A 15,674-nucleotide genomic window follows, 5' to 3' on the forward strand; every position below is an offset into this window, starting at 1 on the left:
GAAAAGGGGTTGATTGATAATCTTGTCAGGGCCTTCTGGGCAGAATGACCCTAGAATGACAGAATTTTACACAGGGGTTGAAAATGATGTAGCTCAATGTGAAAACAGGTTTTAAAAGCTTAACAAATGAAACCATGAAGAATTGAGAGGGGAGTTGTCTGTGGCTGATTGCAAAAATACGTTGAAAGGCATGACAGTGGACAGGGAATAGTTAACATTTAAAGAAATGCACAAGTTGCGAAAAAGAATCCTCTAAAACACAAAAACCTAAAGGAAAGTGGTTCATCTTGTTCACCAGAGAAAATAAATATAATGTTAAATCAAAAGTGGTTATAACATTGCCAGAAATAGCAGAAGGTCTGAGGATTAAGAACATTTTAGAACATTAGAGAAAAATCTAGGAAGGCTAATTGTGGGTGCCTTACAGAAGAGACAAGAGAGTGGTGAATAAGGAAATATCAAAATCAGAATCAGGTTTATTATCACTGACATATGTCATGAAATGTGTTGTTTTGCTGAGGCAGTATGGTGCAAGACAGTGCAAGACATAAAGACATTAAAAAATTACTGTAAATTACAAAAATAAATAAATAGTGTGAAAGAGGAATAAAGAAGTAGTGTTCATGGGTTCATGGACTGTTCAGAAATCTGATGGCGGAGGGGAAGAAGCTGTTCCCGAAACATTGAGTGTAGGTCTTCTGGCCTTCACTGAACAAGTCACACAAAATCTGCTGGATATATTAGAGAATTAAGGGTCTAGTGAGAATAAGGAATTGAAGGAACAAAGTGTCAGTCAACAGTACTAAAGAATTTGGTGAACTTGATGGCTGACAAAGTGTAAGGACCTAACGATTTATATCCCAGAGTTTTGAAAGAGATGGCTTTAGGGATAGGGAGTGCTGTGGTTATCATCTTCCAAGATCCTGTAGATTCTGGAATTGTTATATAGATTGAAGGGTAGCAAATTTGACCCCAGTATTATTAAAGAGGGAAGAGAGAACGGGAAAGTATTAGCTTCATAACAGTGATAGAGAAAATGCTGGAATCTATAATGAAAGACTTAATACAGAAAATATTGGAAAAAATATTAGGTTAACACAGAAAATATTGGAAAAAAATCACATTTGACTAATTTGTTGGTGCTCCGTGAGGATGAGGCTAGTCAAATAGACAAGGAGGAACCAATGGATGTAGTGTATTTGGACTTTATGAAGGTGTTTAATAAGGTCCCTCACAGGAGGTTGGTTAACAAGATTGGAACACATGAAACCAAGCATGATGGACTGACATAGATTGAGAATTGGTTATGGGACAAAAAGTAAAAAGCAGGAATAAGTGGATCCTTCTCAGGTAAGCAGGCTGTGACTAGTGAGGTACCAGAGGGATTCATGCTTGGACCGCAACTTTTCACAATCCATATCAATGATTTACCGAAGGGGATGAAATATCATTGGCAAGATGCAGGGAGGATGTTTCCCCTGACTGAGGAGTGTAGGACCAGGGGGCAAGGTTTGACGATGCTGAAAAGGCTGTTTAGAACTGAGGTGGGGGGACCTTTCTTCACTCAGAAGGTGGTGCATCTTTAGAATTCTCTACCCCCAAGGGCTGTGGAAACTGAATCATTATGTTAATTGAAAACAATGGTCAGTAGATTTCCAGGCATTAAGGGAATAAAGGGATATCAGCATAGTCCTGGAAAATGACACAGTCCTGGCGTTATGGTAGAGTAGCCTTGAACGCCCATACAGCCTAATACTGCTCCTACTTTTTATGTTCTTATGGAGGATCTGTGAGATATAAGCAGCAGTACAAAACAGATAACTGTTTATTTGCAACTTTGTCAATGAGCTTCAGGACTGAATCCCTTCCAGCTGCTGTCCTACAGCAAGATCCAGAGAACCTGAGCATGATAGCCATTGTCCCTGTTGTGGCCCAATCCACCCTACATCCTTGGTAGCAGGAGAAGGATGGGCCTTCCAAGCCCAATGCTTCCATCTTAGGTGGAAATCCCTCAAACACTAACATCATGCTGGAGATGATTACCTGATGCCTGAACCTCTGTATTTGTCAGGGCAAACAAATTTCTAGACCCTGATTTCTTTATTATTATCAGCCAAATTGGAGAATTTGTCAGGATTGAACAAATTTGCATTAAATCAGTAAGTAGATAACCACAAATTGGAAATTATTTGCAACTGTAGGGGATGGAGAATACAGAAGTACTTTCAGATATAGGCAATCAAATCCACCTCAAGGTAGCAATGATAAACTGATGAAGGATGGCACAAAAATCTCAGAACTCTTGTGAAACAAGAATGCTGTTGCTGCTCTGGTTACCTAATTACCATACTTGGAATTCAAAACAAAGATCAGTAGATTTCTTGGCATTAAGGAAATTATTCCGTTTGCAGGTAATCTCAGTTACTGTACTTCATTAACTATTCAAATTAGGCAACAGACTACCTTTTCTCAGTTTACTCATTTTCCAACAGTTGTTTCTGTTTTTATTACAAAGAATGTTTCTATTTCTCATGCAGAAAGAGGAGTTACAAATTTACGAAAAATATTGTCAAAACAAGCCACGTTCAGAAGCTCTCTGGAGACAGTGTGGGGATTGCCAGTTCTTTCAGGTCCGAATCTTACATTATTCACTATTTTTTTAAATACTGAAATGTGTTCAGAATAACACATTGGTTATTATGTGGTATGTAGTATACAGAAATGTTATCCACCACATTTCTCTGGGATGTGCTGGGTCCCTTGCTGTTTGTCATATATATTAATGATTTGGATGAAAATATAAGTGGCATGATTAGTAAATTTGGAGACGACACCAACATTGGTGGTGTGGTGGACAGTGGTCTAAGGTTACAACAGGATCTAGATCAAATGGAAAAGTGGCAATAGGAGAGGTAGATGGAATTCAACTCAGACAAGTGTGAAGTGATGCAATTTGGGAAGTTAAACCAGGGCAGGAATTACACAGTAAATGACAGCACCCTGGGGAGTGTTGTAGAACAGAGAGACCTAGGGGCTACAAGTACATCATTCCCTGAAAGTGACTTCACAGGTAGACAAAGTGGTAAAAAAGGCGTATGGTATGGTCGCCTTCATTGGATGGGGCATTGAGTACAAGAGTTGGGATGTCATATTACGGGTGTGTAGGATATTGGTGGGACCGGATCTGAAGTACTGTGTGCAGTTCTAGTTGACATAGTGCAGGAAGGATGTGATTAAGCTAGAGAGGAAGCAGAAAAGATTCACAAGGATGTTGCCAGGACTGGAGGGCTTGAGTAATGAGGACAGACGGGAAAGGCTGGGACTGTTTTCCAGAAGCGTAGAAGGCTGAGACGTGACCTTATAGAGCTATATAAAATCAATAGAAAGGAAGGACATTGGGTCAGAGGAGGTGGAATCCTTATGGGTGGAGCTAAGAAATAGCAAGGGTAAAAGGACAATAGTAGCAGTCATATATAGGCCCCCTAACAGCAGTCAGGAAGTGGACCATAAGTTGCAGATTGAGATAGAAAAAGCGTGCCAGAGTGACAATGTGAAGATAATTATGGGGGATTTTAACATGAAGGTGGACTGGGAAATCCAGCAAGGCAGTAGTACTCAGGAGAGTGAGATTGTGGAATGTCTAAGGGATGTTTTTCTGGAGCAACTTATTGAGGAGCCCACCAGGGGATCGGCTGTTTTGGATTGGGTGCTATGTAGTGAACCCGAGGTGATTAGGGAACTAAAGGTAAAGGAACCACTGGGAACCAGTGATCACAATATGATTGAGTTTAGTTTCAAGTTTGAGAAGGAGAAGCTGATAACTGGTGTATTGATATTTCAGTGGAATAAGGGAAATTACAAAGGTATGAGAGAAGAGTTGGCCCAAATTGATTGGAGGAGTAAGTTAGCTGGAGGGACGGCGGAGGAGAAATGGAAGAAATTTCTACAGGAAATAAGGACAATGCAGGACAGATATATTCCAAGAAAAAAGAAGGTTTTGAATGGAAAAAAGGCACAGATGTGGATAACAAGGGAGGTGAAGGATAAAATAAAAGCAAAAGGGGCGGCGTACAAAGTAGCAAAAATTAGTGGGAAAACAGAAGATTGGAAAGTTTTTAAAAATCTGCAGAGAGAAACTAGGAAGGTCATTAGGAAAGCAAAGATGAGTTATGAAAGGAAGCTGGCGGACAATATTCGGAAGGATTCTAAGAGCTTTTTTAAATACATAAGGAATAAAAGAGAGACACGGGTTGACATAGGACCAATTGATAACGGTGCAGGAGGTATTATAATGGACGATAGTGAGATGGCAAGGGAATTGAATGAATATTTTGCATCGGTCTTCACCGTGGAGGACATAAGCAATGTGCCCGTTAGTCAGGAGTCTCATGAATTGGAACTGAGTTCAGTTGAGATTAATAGGGAGAAGGTGCTAGGAAAACTAAAGGGGCTTAAGACTGATAAGTCTCCCGGACCGGATGAGGTGCATCCCCGGGTTCTGAAGGAGGTGGCTGTAGAGATAGCGGAGGCATTGGCGATTATTTTCCAGGAATCGATAGATTCTGGCATGGTTCCGGAGGACTGGAGGGTAGCGAATGTAGTTCCGTTGTATAAGAAAGGTGGGAGGCAGCACAAAGGCAATTACAGACCTATTAGTCTGACGTCAGTGGTGGGAAAATTATTGGAATCTATCCTCAAGGAGGAGGTTACCGAATACCTAGAGGCGCAAGGCAAGATTGGACCTAGTCAACATGGTTTTGTGAAGGGGAGGTCCTGTCTGACCAACCTATTGGAGTTTTTTGAAGAAATCACAGGTAAGGTGGATAAGGGAGAGGCGGTAGACGTTGTGTATTTAGACTTTCAAAAGGCCTTCGATAAGGTGCCTCACAAGAGACTGATTAATAAGATGAGAGGTCATGGAATTATGGGTAGGATAGCAGAATGGGTGGAGCATTGGCTGGTTGACTGGAAGCAAAGGGTGGAAATAAAAGGATCTCGTTCTGGTTGGTTACCGGTTACTAGTGGTGTGCCGCAGGGGTCAGTGTTGGGGCCGCTCCTTTTTACCTTGTACATCAATGATTTGGATGATGGAATAAATGGTTGTGTGGCTAAGTTTACGGATGACACCAAGATAAGTGGAGGAGTAGGGAGCATAGAGGAAATAGAAAGGATGCAGAGGGACCTAGACAGTTTAGGAGACTGGGCAAGGAAATGGCAGATGAGATTCAATGTTGAGAAATGTGCAGTTGTACACTTTGGAAGCAGAAATAAGCGGGTAGATTATTATCTAGAAGGAGAGAAGATTGAAAGTACGGTAGTACAAAGGGACTTGGGGGTACTCGTACAAGATACCTTAAAAGTTAACCACCAGGTTGGACCGGTGGTAAAGAAAGCGAATGCTATGTTGGCATTCATCTCGAGAGGTATAGTGTATAAAAGTAAGGAAGTGTTGATGAGGCTCTACGGCGCACTAGTGAGGCCTCATTTGGAATACTATGTGCAGTTTTGGGCCCCAGATCTTAGGAAGGATGTGCTGACGTTGGAGAGGGTTCAGAGGAGATTTACGAGGATGATTCCGGGAATGAAAGGGCTTACGTATGATGAGCGTTTGTTGGCTCTTGGACTGCACTCACTGGAGTACAGAAGGATGAGAGGGGACCTCGTAGCGACATTTAAAATGTTGACAGGAAAGGATAGAGTAGATGTGGCTAGGCTGTTTCCCTTGGTGGGCGAGTCCAGGACCAGAGGGCACAATCTTAGAATTAGAGTGTACAGTTTCAAGACAGAGATGAGGAGAAATTTCTTTAGCCAGAGGGTGGTGAAATTGTGGAACTCCTTGCCACGCACAGCAGTGGAGGCCAGATCAGTGGGGGTGTTCAAGGAGGAGATAGACAGATATCTAAATAGTCAGGGTATCAAGGGATATGGGGATAAGGCTGGAAAATGGGATTAGAATAGTTTTTTTTTCCCACCCCATTTTTTTTTCCCTTTTCCTTGGAGCAGACTCGATGGGCCGAATGGCCTGCTTCTGCTCCCTTGTCTTGTGATCTTGTGATAAAATCATGAAGGGAATAGCTAAGGTAGATGGTCACAGTCTTTTTCCCAGAGTAGGGAGTCTAAAACCAGAGGGCACAGGTTTAAAGTGAGAGGGAAAAGATTTAAAGGGGACCTGAGGGGCAAGTTTATCACACAGAGGATGGTGTCTATATGGAATGAGCTGCCAGAGGGTAGAAGCAGGTACAATTACAATGTTTAAGGGACATTTGGACAGGTTCATGAATAGGAAAGGTTTGGGGGGATTTGGGCCAAATGCAGGCAAATGGGATGAACTCAGGAAGGTACCTTGGTTGGCATGGACAAGTTGGGCTGAAGGACCTGCTTCTATGCTGTATAACTCTATGGCTCTATCACACCCCCTGCCTACGCCACCCTTCACAACCAGCCTTCCAGATCCCCTGCAACCCCAATCTTAAACCATCCACCTTTGCTCTTAGTTTACGACATCTCATTTCAGTGCCTCCCCTGATTTCCCCGCTACCCCCAGCAATCCATCCCTGCTGCACCACCATTTCTAAGTTGCTATGCTTAACTATTTTTCCCTTCCTTTTGTGATCTTCCTGGTCTTGACTACAATATCGAATCTTCCTTCCCCCCCTGCAAAGCTGAATAATTGCTCACCTAAATCAATGGAGTATAATCTCAAATTTACCCATTGTACGACTGGCTTCATCATCCTGACCTCAGCATGCTTGAAACAGGCATATTTTACTGTCTTTAGCGAAATCCTACTCACGACTTTAGATCACCCTAAAAGACAAAGATAATTCCGGACTCCTTTTTACCAATTGCAACAGTCTCCTTAAATCTAACTGCCTCAACACTTGTCCTGTTCATTATCAGTTCAAACACTAAGTGAACAATAGCCTTCATTGTAATCCTCTTTTCATTCTGAAGGTAGAGTGGTCCTTTAAATTGTTTCTTATTCTGTGCACTGCTACATGTAGATTCTTATATGCCACTTTTATTCAGATAAAGTAAAGTTAACTAGGACAGTTTTAAATACAACAGAGGGTCCTTAATGGTTGATAAGTCCTAAAGCTTTAATTATTTTGCATTTTTTTTCAGGAGTGCCAACAAAGACTGGATCATAAACTGTCACTGGATGCCTACCTTTTAAAACCTGTTCAGAGGATTACAAAGTATCAACTTCTCTTAAAGGTAATCAGGATACTTGACAAGTGGGGAGATTAACAAGACCAAACAAGTTGCGTGCTATTGTGGATAATTTTAGCATTTTATGTACTGTGCCTTTGATGTAGGTTGAAATGCACATAAATTTCACATTAATGAAACAAGAAAATGATTATAAAAATGTTGACTTCCTACTACAACTATTGTAGATTAAAGGATTTACTGTACAGCACTAATACAAATTAACAGGGAGGAGGTGTTGGAGGCCTTAAAATGCATTAAGGTGGATAAATCCCCAGGGCCTGAGCTGGTGCATTCTTGGACCTTGTGGGGAATTCAGGAAGAAATTGCGGAGGCCCTCGCAGAGATTTTTGCTTCATCTCTGCCATAGGTGAGGTTCCAGAGGACTGGATATGTGGAGTGTGGCTAATGTGGTGTCATTGTTTAAAAAGGGTAGCAAAAACAAGCCAGGAAACTACAGGCCCATGAGTCTGACATTGGTGGTGGGTAAATTGCTGGAGGGGATTCTGAGGGACAGGATCTCCCGACATTTGGAGAGACAGGGCTTGATTCAGGACAGTTGGCACGGCTTTGTGCGTGGGAAGTCATGTCCAACAAATCTCTTGGAGTTCTTTGAGGAGGTAACCAAGAGGGTAGATGAGGGTAGGGCAGTGGATGTTCTCTATATCGACTTTAGCAAGGCCTTTTGATTATGGCAGGCTATTCTGGAAGGTTAGATCGCATGGGATCCAGGGGGAAATAGCTGATTGGATTCATAATTGGCTCAGTGGTAAGAAGCAGAGGGTGATAGTCGAGGGTTGTTTCTCATGCTGGAGACCCATGTCTAGTGGTGTGCCACAGTAGTTGGTGCTGGGACTTTGTTGTTTGTAATGAATATAAATGATTTGGATGTGAATGTACAAGGCATGGTTAGTAAGTTTGCGGATGATATTAAAATAGCTGGTGTTGTGGACAGTGTAGAAGGTTATGAAAAACTACAGGGGGATCTTGATCAGCTAGGTATGTGGGCTGAGGATTGGCAAATGGCTTTCAATCCAGATAAATGTGAGGTATTTTGGGAGAACAAACCAGGTTAGGATTTATACACTGAATGGTAGGGCCCTGGAGAGTGTCAAGAAACAGAGGGACCTAGGAGTGCAAGTGCATAGTTCACTGAAAGCAGTGTCAGAGGTAGACAGGGTGGTGAAGAAGGCTTTTGGCACACTGGCTTTTATCAGTTGAGGCATTCAGTATAGGAGTTGGGAAGCTGTGCTGCAGTTATATAAGATGTTGGTGAGGCCTCATTTGGAGTGTTGTGTACAGTTTTGGTCATCTTGTTATTGGAAAAATATTATTAAACTAGAAAGAGTGTAGAAAAGACTTAGCAGGATGTTGCCTGGACTTGCAGCCTGAGTTACACGGAGAGGTTGCGTAGACTAGGCCTTTATTCTAGAGGGACATGGACAGGGTGAAAGCACATAGTCTTTTTCCCAGGGTGGGGGTGCTAAGAACAGGAAGGGATAGGTTTAAGATCATAGGCAAGAGATTTAAAAGGGATATCAGGGGCAGCTTCTTCATGCAAAGGGTGATGCGTATTTGGAATTGAGCTGCCACAAATAGTGGTTAAGACAGGCATATTATCAATGTTTAAAAACCATCTAGATAACTATGTGGATAGGAGAGGTTTCGAGGGAAATGGGCCAAACGCAGGCAGATGGGACTAGCTCGCTGGGCCACACTGTTGGCATGGACGAGTTGGGTTGAAGGGCTTGTTTCCATGTTGTAAGACTCTATGACCAAAGCACTCTTTTCCACACTTGTCTGTGGATATCCATTACTTAGTTTGCACCAGTGGCCAAGAATATTTTAAATAAAAAGAAGCGACAGCATATGGCGACATCAAATTAAATCAAGCCAACACCACATATTCTTTAAGAGCACTTAATTTCCACACAAGCTTCTTCCCATGTTTTTCATCTAAGGCTACTAACCTTTAACACTGTTCCTTCTCCCTCATAAGTTATCTGGCTTCTCTTTAAATATCCTAAATTAATATGCAGCAAATGCTGAAAATCTGAAATAAGAAAGAAAATACTGGAAATATTCACCAGATTGAGCAGCATTTGTGGAGAGGAAGAGAATTAACCTTTCAGGTCACTTGTTTATCATCAAAACTGGGAAAAAATAGATAGAAAACAAATTTTTAAAAAATAGAGAAAGAGAGGAACAGTGAGTACAAAAGGAAGTAAAGAAATAAATATTTATTCAAATTTGCCTTGTTACACTTCCTCCAAAGCTATCTTCTCATTCCCTTATGTCATTACCAATCATTTACCAATCTCTTTCACAAAGCTCCATCATTCCTTTTGTCATTTAATTTCTCCTAACCTCCATTCTATCACACAGACTTTTTATGGGCTCTCTCTTGTCCTTACATTTTTTTCCTGGATTTTAAGACTTGTTTCTCCATTAACATTTCCCATTCCTGATGAATGGTGATTGACCTGGGACTATAAGTGTGGCTGTCACAGTGCTGCCTTATAGCTCCATTAGCCAGTTCAGTTTAATTCTGAACTCACATGCAGATTTGTGGTTTCTGCATTCTCCCTGTGACTACATGGGTTTTTGCCAGGCGCTCTGGGTTCCTCCCACAAGGCAATTGCATGCTGGTCGATACATTGGTTGGCTACTGTAAATTAACCCTAAATTAGGGTTGGCTATTGTAGATTAACCCTAGTGCAGGTGCCCGGTAGGAGAATCAGGTTTGAGCTGATGGACACGTGGGAGAGATTATGTTACAGGGAACTAAGTGGGGGAAAGGGATTGGTGGAATTTCTCTAAAAGCCAGCATTGACTCAATGGGCCAAATGGCCTCCTTCCGTTTCATAAGAAAATATGAAAAACACAACCACAAACAAAGGCACAGGCTTTTGATTTAGGAGTGGAGAATTTATTTTCCTGGGATTTGGGACATTGCATGACCTTTAATGAAGATAAGATATCTTTATTAGTCACATGTTCATCGAAACACACAGTGAAATGCACCTTTGTGTAGAGAGTGTTCTGGGGGCAAGTGTCGCCATGCTTCCGGTGCCAACACAGCATGCCCACAGCTTCCTAATCCGTACGTCTTCAGAATGTGAGACAAAACCAGAGCATCCAGAGGAAACCCACGCAGTCCCGGGGAGAACGTAGAAACTCCTTACAGACAGTGGCTGGAATTGAACCCGGGTCGCTGGTGCTGTAATAACGTTACGCTAAAACAGTGATGCAGCAGAGAGAGCTGCTGCCTCACAGCTTCAGTAACCTGTGTTTGATCCTGACCTCCGGTATTTTCCGTGTGCAGCTTGCACATTCTCCCTGAGAACATGTGTGTTTCCTCCAGGTACTCCAGTTTCCTCTCATGTCTCAAATGACGTGCTGGTAAGTTAGTTAGTGACTTTAACTTGCCCCTGACGTTGATGTGCGGTAGGAAAATTGGGGGGAAGGGGGTTGAGTTAATGGACACGTGAAAGAAAATAGGTTGCAGGATATTGTGGAGGAAGGGGATTGGTGGGATTGCTCTGAGAGCCACTATAGACTCAGTAGACTGAAAGGCTTCATTTTATGTTGTAAGGAAATATAAAATGCATATCTTTGTGATCTTATATTGAAGAGGAACAAATGAAAGTAGGCAATTTGGCCTAACTAATCTGTACCATTGTTTATGATACTCAGAAAGCTCCTCTCATTCCAAATGCTTCATCCTAGTTTCTTCAGCAGAGCATCCTACTTCTTTTAATCTACTGTGATCATCTAATTTCCTTTGAAGGCATCTAAGCCATTTGCCTTAACCACTTCCTGTGGAGGCAAACCACTCTCTAAATAAAGAATTTGCTTGCTGTCTCTAAAGACAGAAAGCAAAGAGGGAATAAATGGATTTTTCTCAATTTGGCAGGCTGTAACTTGTGGGGTCACAGGGATAGGTGTTTGGACTCAACTACTCACAATCTATATCAATGATTTGGCTGAGGGAATGAAACATATTTCAAAGTCTGCTGATGAGACAAAACTGTTTGGGCTTGTGAGCAACAAGGAGAACGAAGTGAGACTTTGAAGTGATATTGACAAGCTGAGTGAGTGGACAGGAACATAAAAAAGTGAAGTCATCCACTTATCTGTACAAAAAAAAGCAGGGTATTTATTAAAGGGTGAGCAATTAGGTGATGATATTCAAAGGGACTTGGGTTTTCTGTACACAATTCACTAAAAGCCAATGTATGGGTTCAGCAAGTAATTCGGAAGACAAACAGAATGTTGGTCTTTATTAAAAACGATTTGAAGTAGAACCAGAACTGGAAGTCACTGTCTCAGAACAAGGGGTAGGCTATTGGGATTGAGATAAGGAGAAATTTCTTTTTGCAGAGGGTACTGAAGCTTTGGACTGCTGTACCTTGGATATTTACAGAGTTCTGTATATTAAGGGAATGAAGAGATATGGGATAATGCAAGAAAACGATACGGAAGTAAAAGACCAGCCATGATCCTGACAAAGCTCCATGCCAAATGGCCTTCCCCTGCTCCTATTTCTCATGTTCTTATTTTCTTGTATCATATTCACCACATAATGCACTTAGTTATGACTGCCCATTAAGATTCATTGATTGATTCTACCAGGAAATGCTGAAGTGCAGTAAGAATTCAGAAGGCACTGCTGAATTGGAGGAAGCACTGGAGACCATGATTAGCATAATTAAATCAGTGAATGACTCAATGCATCAGATTGCTATTACGGGATTTGAGGTAAGAGTAAATGATGTCTGGTTTACTTCAGTTTTGAACACTTTATGTAATCCTAAGCATTGTCCCATAGTTGATATTCTGTTATTGATTGATCACTGATATTTTTACTTCACATAACAATTAGTCAGTTTTTTTGGTACAAAATGGCATATTAAAACCATGCAACCTCCTTTGTATTTGCTTTACGTTTCACAAGATCACAAGATCAAGAGATCACAAGACAAGGGAGCAGAAGCAGGCCATTTGGCCCATCGAGTTTGCTCCAAAGAAAAGAAAGGGAAAAAGAAGAAGAAAAAAGAAAGGGAAAAAGAAATGAGAAATGGGGGAAAAAAGTCTGCTCCATGAGCTAAAAAAAAACACTATTCCTTTCTAGCCCCAATTTCCGGCCTTATCCCCATATCCCTTGATATCCTGACTATTTAGATATCTATCTATCTCCTCCTTGAACGCCCCCACTGATCTGGCCTCCACTGCTGTACGTGGCAAAGAATTCCATAATTTCACTACCCTCTGGCTAAAGAAATTTCTCCTCATCTCTGTTTTAAACCAGTACCCTCTAATTCTAAGATTGTGCCTTCTGGTCCTGGACTCACCCACCAAGGGAAACAGCTTAACCACATCTACTCTGTCCAGTCCTTTCAACATTTTAAATGTTTCTATGAGGTCCCCTCTCATTCTTCTGTACTCCAGTGAGGACAGTCCAAGAGCCGACAAACGCTCATCATAAGTAAGCCCTTTCATTCCAGGAATCATCCTCGTAAATCTCCTCTGAACCCTCTCCAACATAGATATGGGGCCCTAAACTGCACACAGTATTCCAAATGAGGCCTCACTAGTGCCCTGTAGAACCTCATCAACACCTCCCTACTTTTATACCCTATACCTCTCGAAATGAATGCCAACATAACATTCGCTTTCCTTACTGCCGATCCGACTTGGAGGATAACCTTTAGGGTATCCTGCACGAGTACCCCTAAGTCCCTTTGTACTTCTGTACTTTGAATTTTCTCCCCATCTAGATAATAATCTTCCCATTTATTTCTGTTTCCAAAGTGCACAACTGCACATTTCTCTACATTGAATCTCATCTGCCATTTCTTTGCCCATTCTCCTAAACTATCTAGGTCTCTCTGCAACCTTCCTGTCTCCTCAATACTCCCTGCTCCTCCACCTATCTTGGTGTCTACAAATTTAGCCACAAAACCATTTACTCCATCATCCAAATTGTTAATGTACAAAAAGAAGCAGCCCCAACACCGACCCTTGCGGAACACTTCTAGTAACCGGTAGCCAACCAGAACAGGATCCTTTTATTCCCACCCTTTGCTTTCTGCCAACCAGCCACTGCCCCACCCATTCTATTATCCTACCTGTAATTCCATGAGCTCTCATCTTATTAATCAGCCTCTCGTGTGGCACCTTGTCGAAGGCCTTTTGAAAGTCTAAATACACAACATCCAGAGCCTCTCCCTTATCCACCCTACCTGAGATTTCCTCAAAAAACTCCAATAGGTTGGTCAGGCAGGATCTTCCCTTCACGAACCCATGCTGGCTTGGACCTATCTTGCCCTGCACCTCTAGGTATTCCATAACCTCATCCTTGAGGATCGATTCTAATAACTTTTCCACCACTGACGTCAGACTAATAGGTCTGTAATTTCCTTTATGCTGCCTCCCACCTTTCTTATACAGCGGAACTACTGTCACGAACCAGCAACAAAAGAAACACACTGAGCATGATTTAGTGTTAAAAACTATTTTATTAATCACTACTTATGATAATACGTAAAATAAAAGTAAAAATGTTAGTATGTTAGAATTCAAGAATGTTAAACCTCGAACGTTAACCCCAAAACTAAACTCTTCGTGTGTGTGTGTGACAAAGTCCAAAACTCCCAGTTCCTGAATGGTTCTTAAAGTTCAGTTCCGCAAGCCATAAGGTGAAACATGAGCAAGGGCTTCTTCAACAACCATCGTTGTCTGAAGATAAGATGTAGGTGTAGAAAAACATAGAGAGAGTACATACGAAATCCAAATGTTCCACGATGGAACCCAAACGACACTTCAGTGTTTACTCGGTAGTGACTTCCTCACCCCGAAAAGCATCCGAACCGTGGTCGTCCACACACAAATACCTGTTTCCTTCTACAGGTCAGCAACAAAGTGAACTCCACCGGATTACTTCCAACTTCCATACATGGATTTCAGTGGCAAACACAGTTATTGTTTCTCATCCATCGATAGAGAAAACAAGCAGGCTGGTGTCTCTCTCCCTTCTCTCTCTCTCTCCTTCTTCTTCTGCCTTCTTCAACAACGTCATTACGTCCTTTATTTTCTATTGACGTAAGCACGCCCCACACACACATACACACACACTCTCTATCTTAAAGGGACTTTCACTGAGTCCGTAACACCTCCCACCTAAAAAAAAAATTTTCCCAAGAAAATTTTAACCGCGCATAGTTAGTAATGTTAATAATTATCATGCTACACAACTACAGACTATCAGATTAGTACAGATACATGTTTCCCATTTAACATCGGGAAAGACAATCAGCAATCACATTATCTTTGCCTTTAATGTGAGTTATCATGAGATCAAACTCTTGCAAAATTAAACTCCAGTTTAACAGCCTTCTGTTCTTGTTTTTGACTCGGCTCAGAAACACCAATGGGTTATGATCTGTATACACAGTCGATGGTTTCTGAGTGGTGCAAACATATACACTGAAATGTTGCAAGGCTAAAACAAGCGACAGTAATTCTTTCTCTATGGTGGAATAATTCTTTTGATGCTCATTAAATTTCTTTGAAAAGTAAGCTACAGGATGGTCAATATCATCAAGGTCACCCTTCTGCAACAACACAGCTCCTGCAGCTTCATCACTGGCATCTACTGCTAATGAAAATGGCTTTTCAAAGTCAGGTGTTTTGAGCACAGGATGGTAGCATAAAATGGTTTTCAGCTTCTCAAATGCTTCTTGACAAGAATCTGTCCAAACAAACTTTACTCCCTTCTTCAGAAGATTAGTTAGGGGAAGAGCAATATCAGCAAAATTTTTACAAAATTTTCGATAATATCCAACCATTCCCAAAAATCTTTTAACAGTCCTCGTACCTGTGGGAATAGGGAACTCAGATATTGCTTGAACTTTTGCCTGAACAGGAGCTTGCTTGCCTTGACCTACAACATAACCAAGATACGTCACAGTGGCATGGCCAAATTCACTTTTAGCCAAGTTGACTGTAAGGTTAGCCTTGGAAAGTCTTTCAAACAACCTTTCTAACGCAGAGATGTGATCTTCCCAAGTATCATTCCCAGTCACTAAGTCGTCAATGTAGGCATCTGTATGTTTTAACCCATGAATCACTGAATTAATCATTCTTTGAAATGTTGCCGGAGCATTTTTCATTCCAAATGGCAAAACATTGTATTCATACAATCCAGAAGGGGTTACGAAGGCTGAAATCTCCCTTCCTCTATCTGTTAATGGAACACACCAGTACCCTTTTAATAGGTCAATCTTTGTAAGAAATTTTGCCTTTCCCACTCTGTCTATGCAATCATCCACCCTAGGAATAGGGTAAGCATCTGACTTTGTTACAGCATTCACTTTCCTGTAATCTGTGCAAAATCTAACAGTTCCATCAGGTTTAGGTACAATAACACAGGGCGAACTCCAATTTGAAGTAGAATGGCT

The 15,674-nt window shown here is 41.5% G+C and overlaps 1 protein-coding gene across 2 annotated transcripts in view; it reads left to right on the top strand.

Annotated features, from left to right (window-relative positions):
* mcf2l2 (MCF.2 cell line derived transforming sequence-like 2) overlaps window positions 1-15,674 on the top strand; it is a 235,805-nt gene that overhangs the window by 167,149 nt on the left and 52,982 nt on the right. For both annotated transcript variants that reach the window (XM_052018737.1, XM_052018738.1), the window contains 3 exons: window positions 2,538-2,630; window positions 7,126-7,218; window positions 11,848-11,973. In XM_052018737.1, coding sequence (XP_051874697.1) covers window positions 2,538-2,630; window positions 7,126-7,218; window positions 11,848-11,973 — 312 coding nt within the window. The remainder of the gene's footprint in view (window positions 1-2,537; window positions 2,631-7,125; window positions 7,219-11,847; window positions 11,974-15,674) is intronic.

Source organism: Pristis pectinata, chromosome 6, assembly GCF_009764475.1.
Source record: "Pristis pectinata isolate sPriPec2 chromosome 6, sPriPec2.1.pri, whole genome shotgun sequence".
NCBI classification, from domain to species: domain Eukaryota; kingdom Metazoa; phylum Chordata; class Chondrichthyes; order Rhinopristiformes; family Pristidae; genus Pristis; species Pristis pectinata.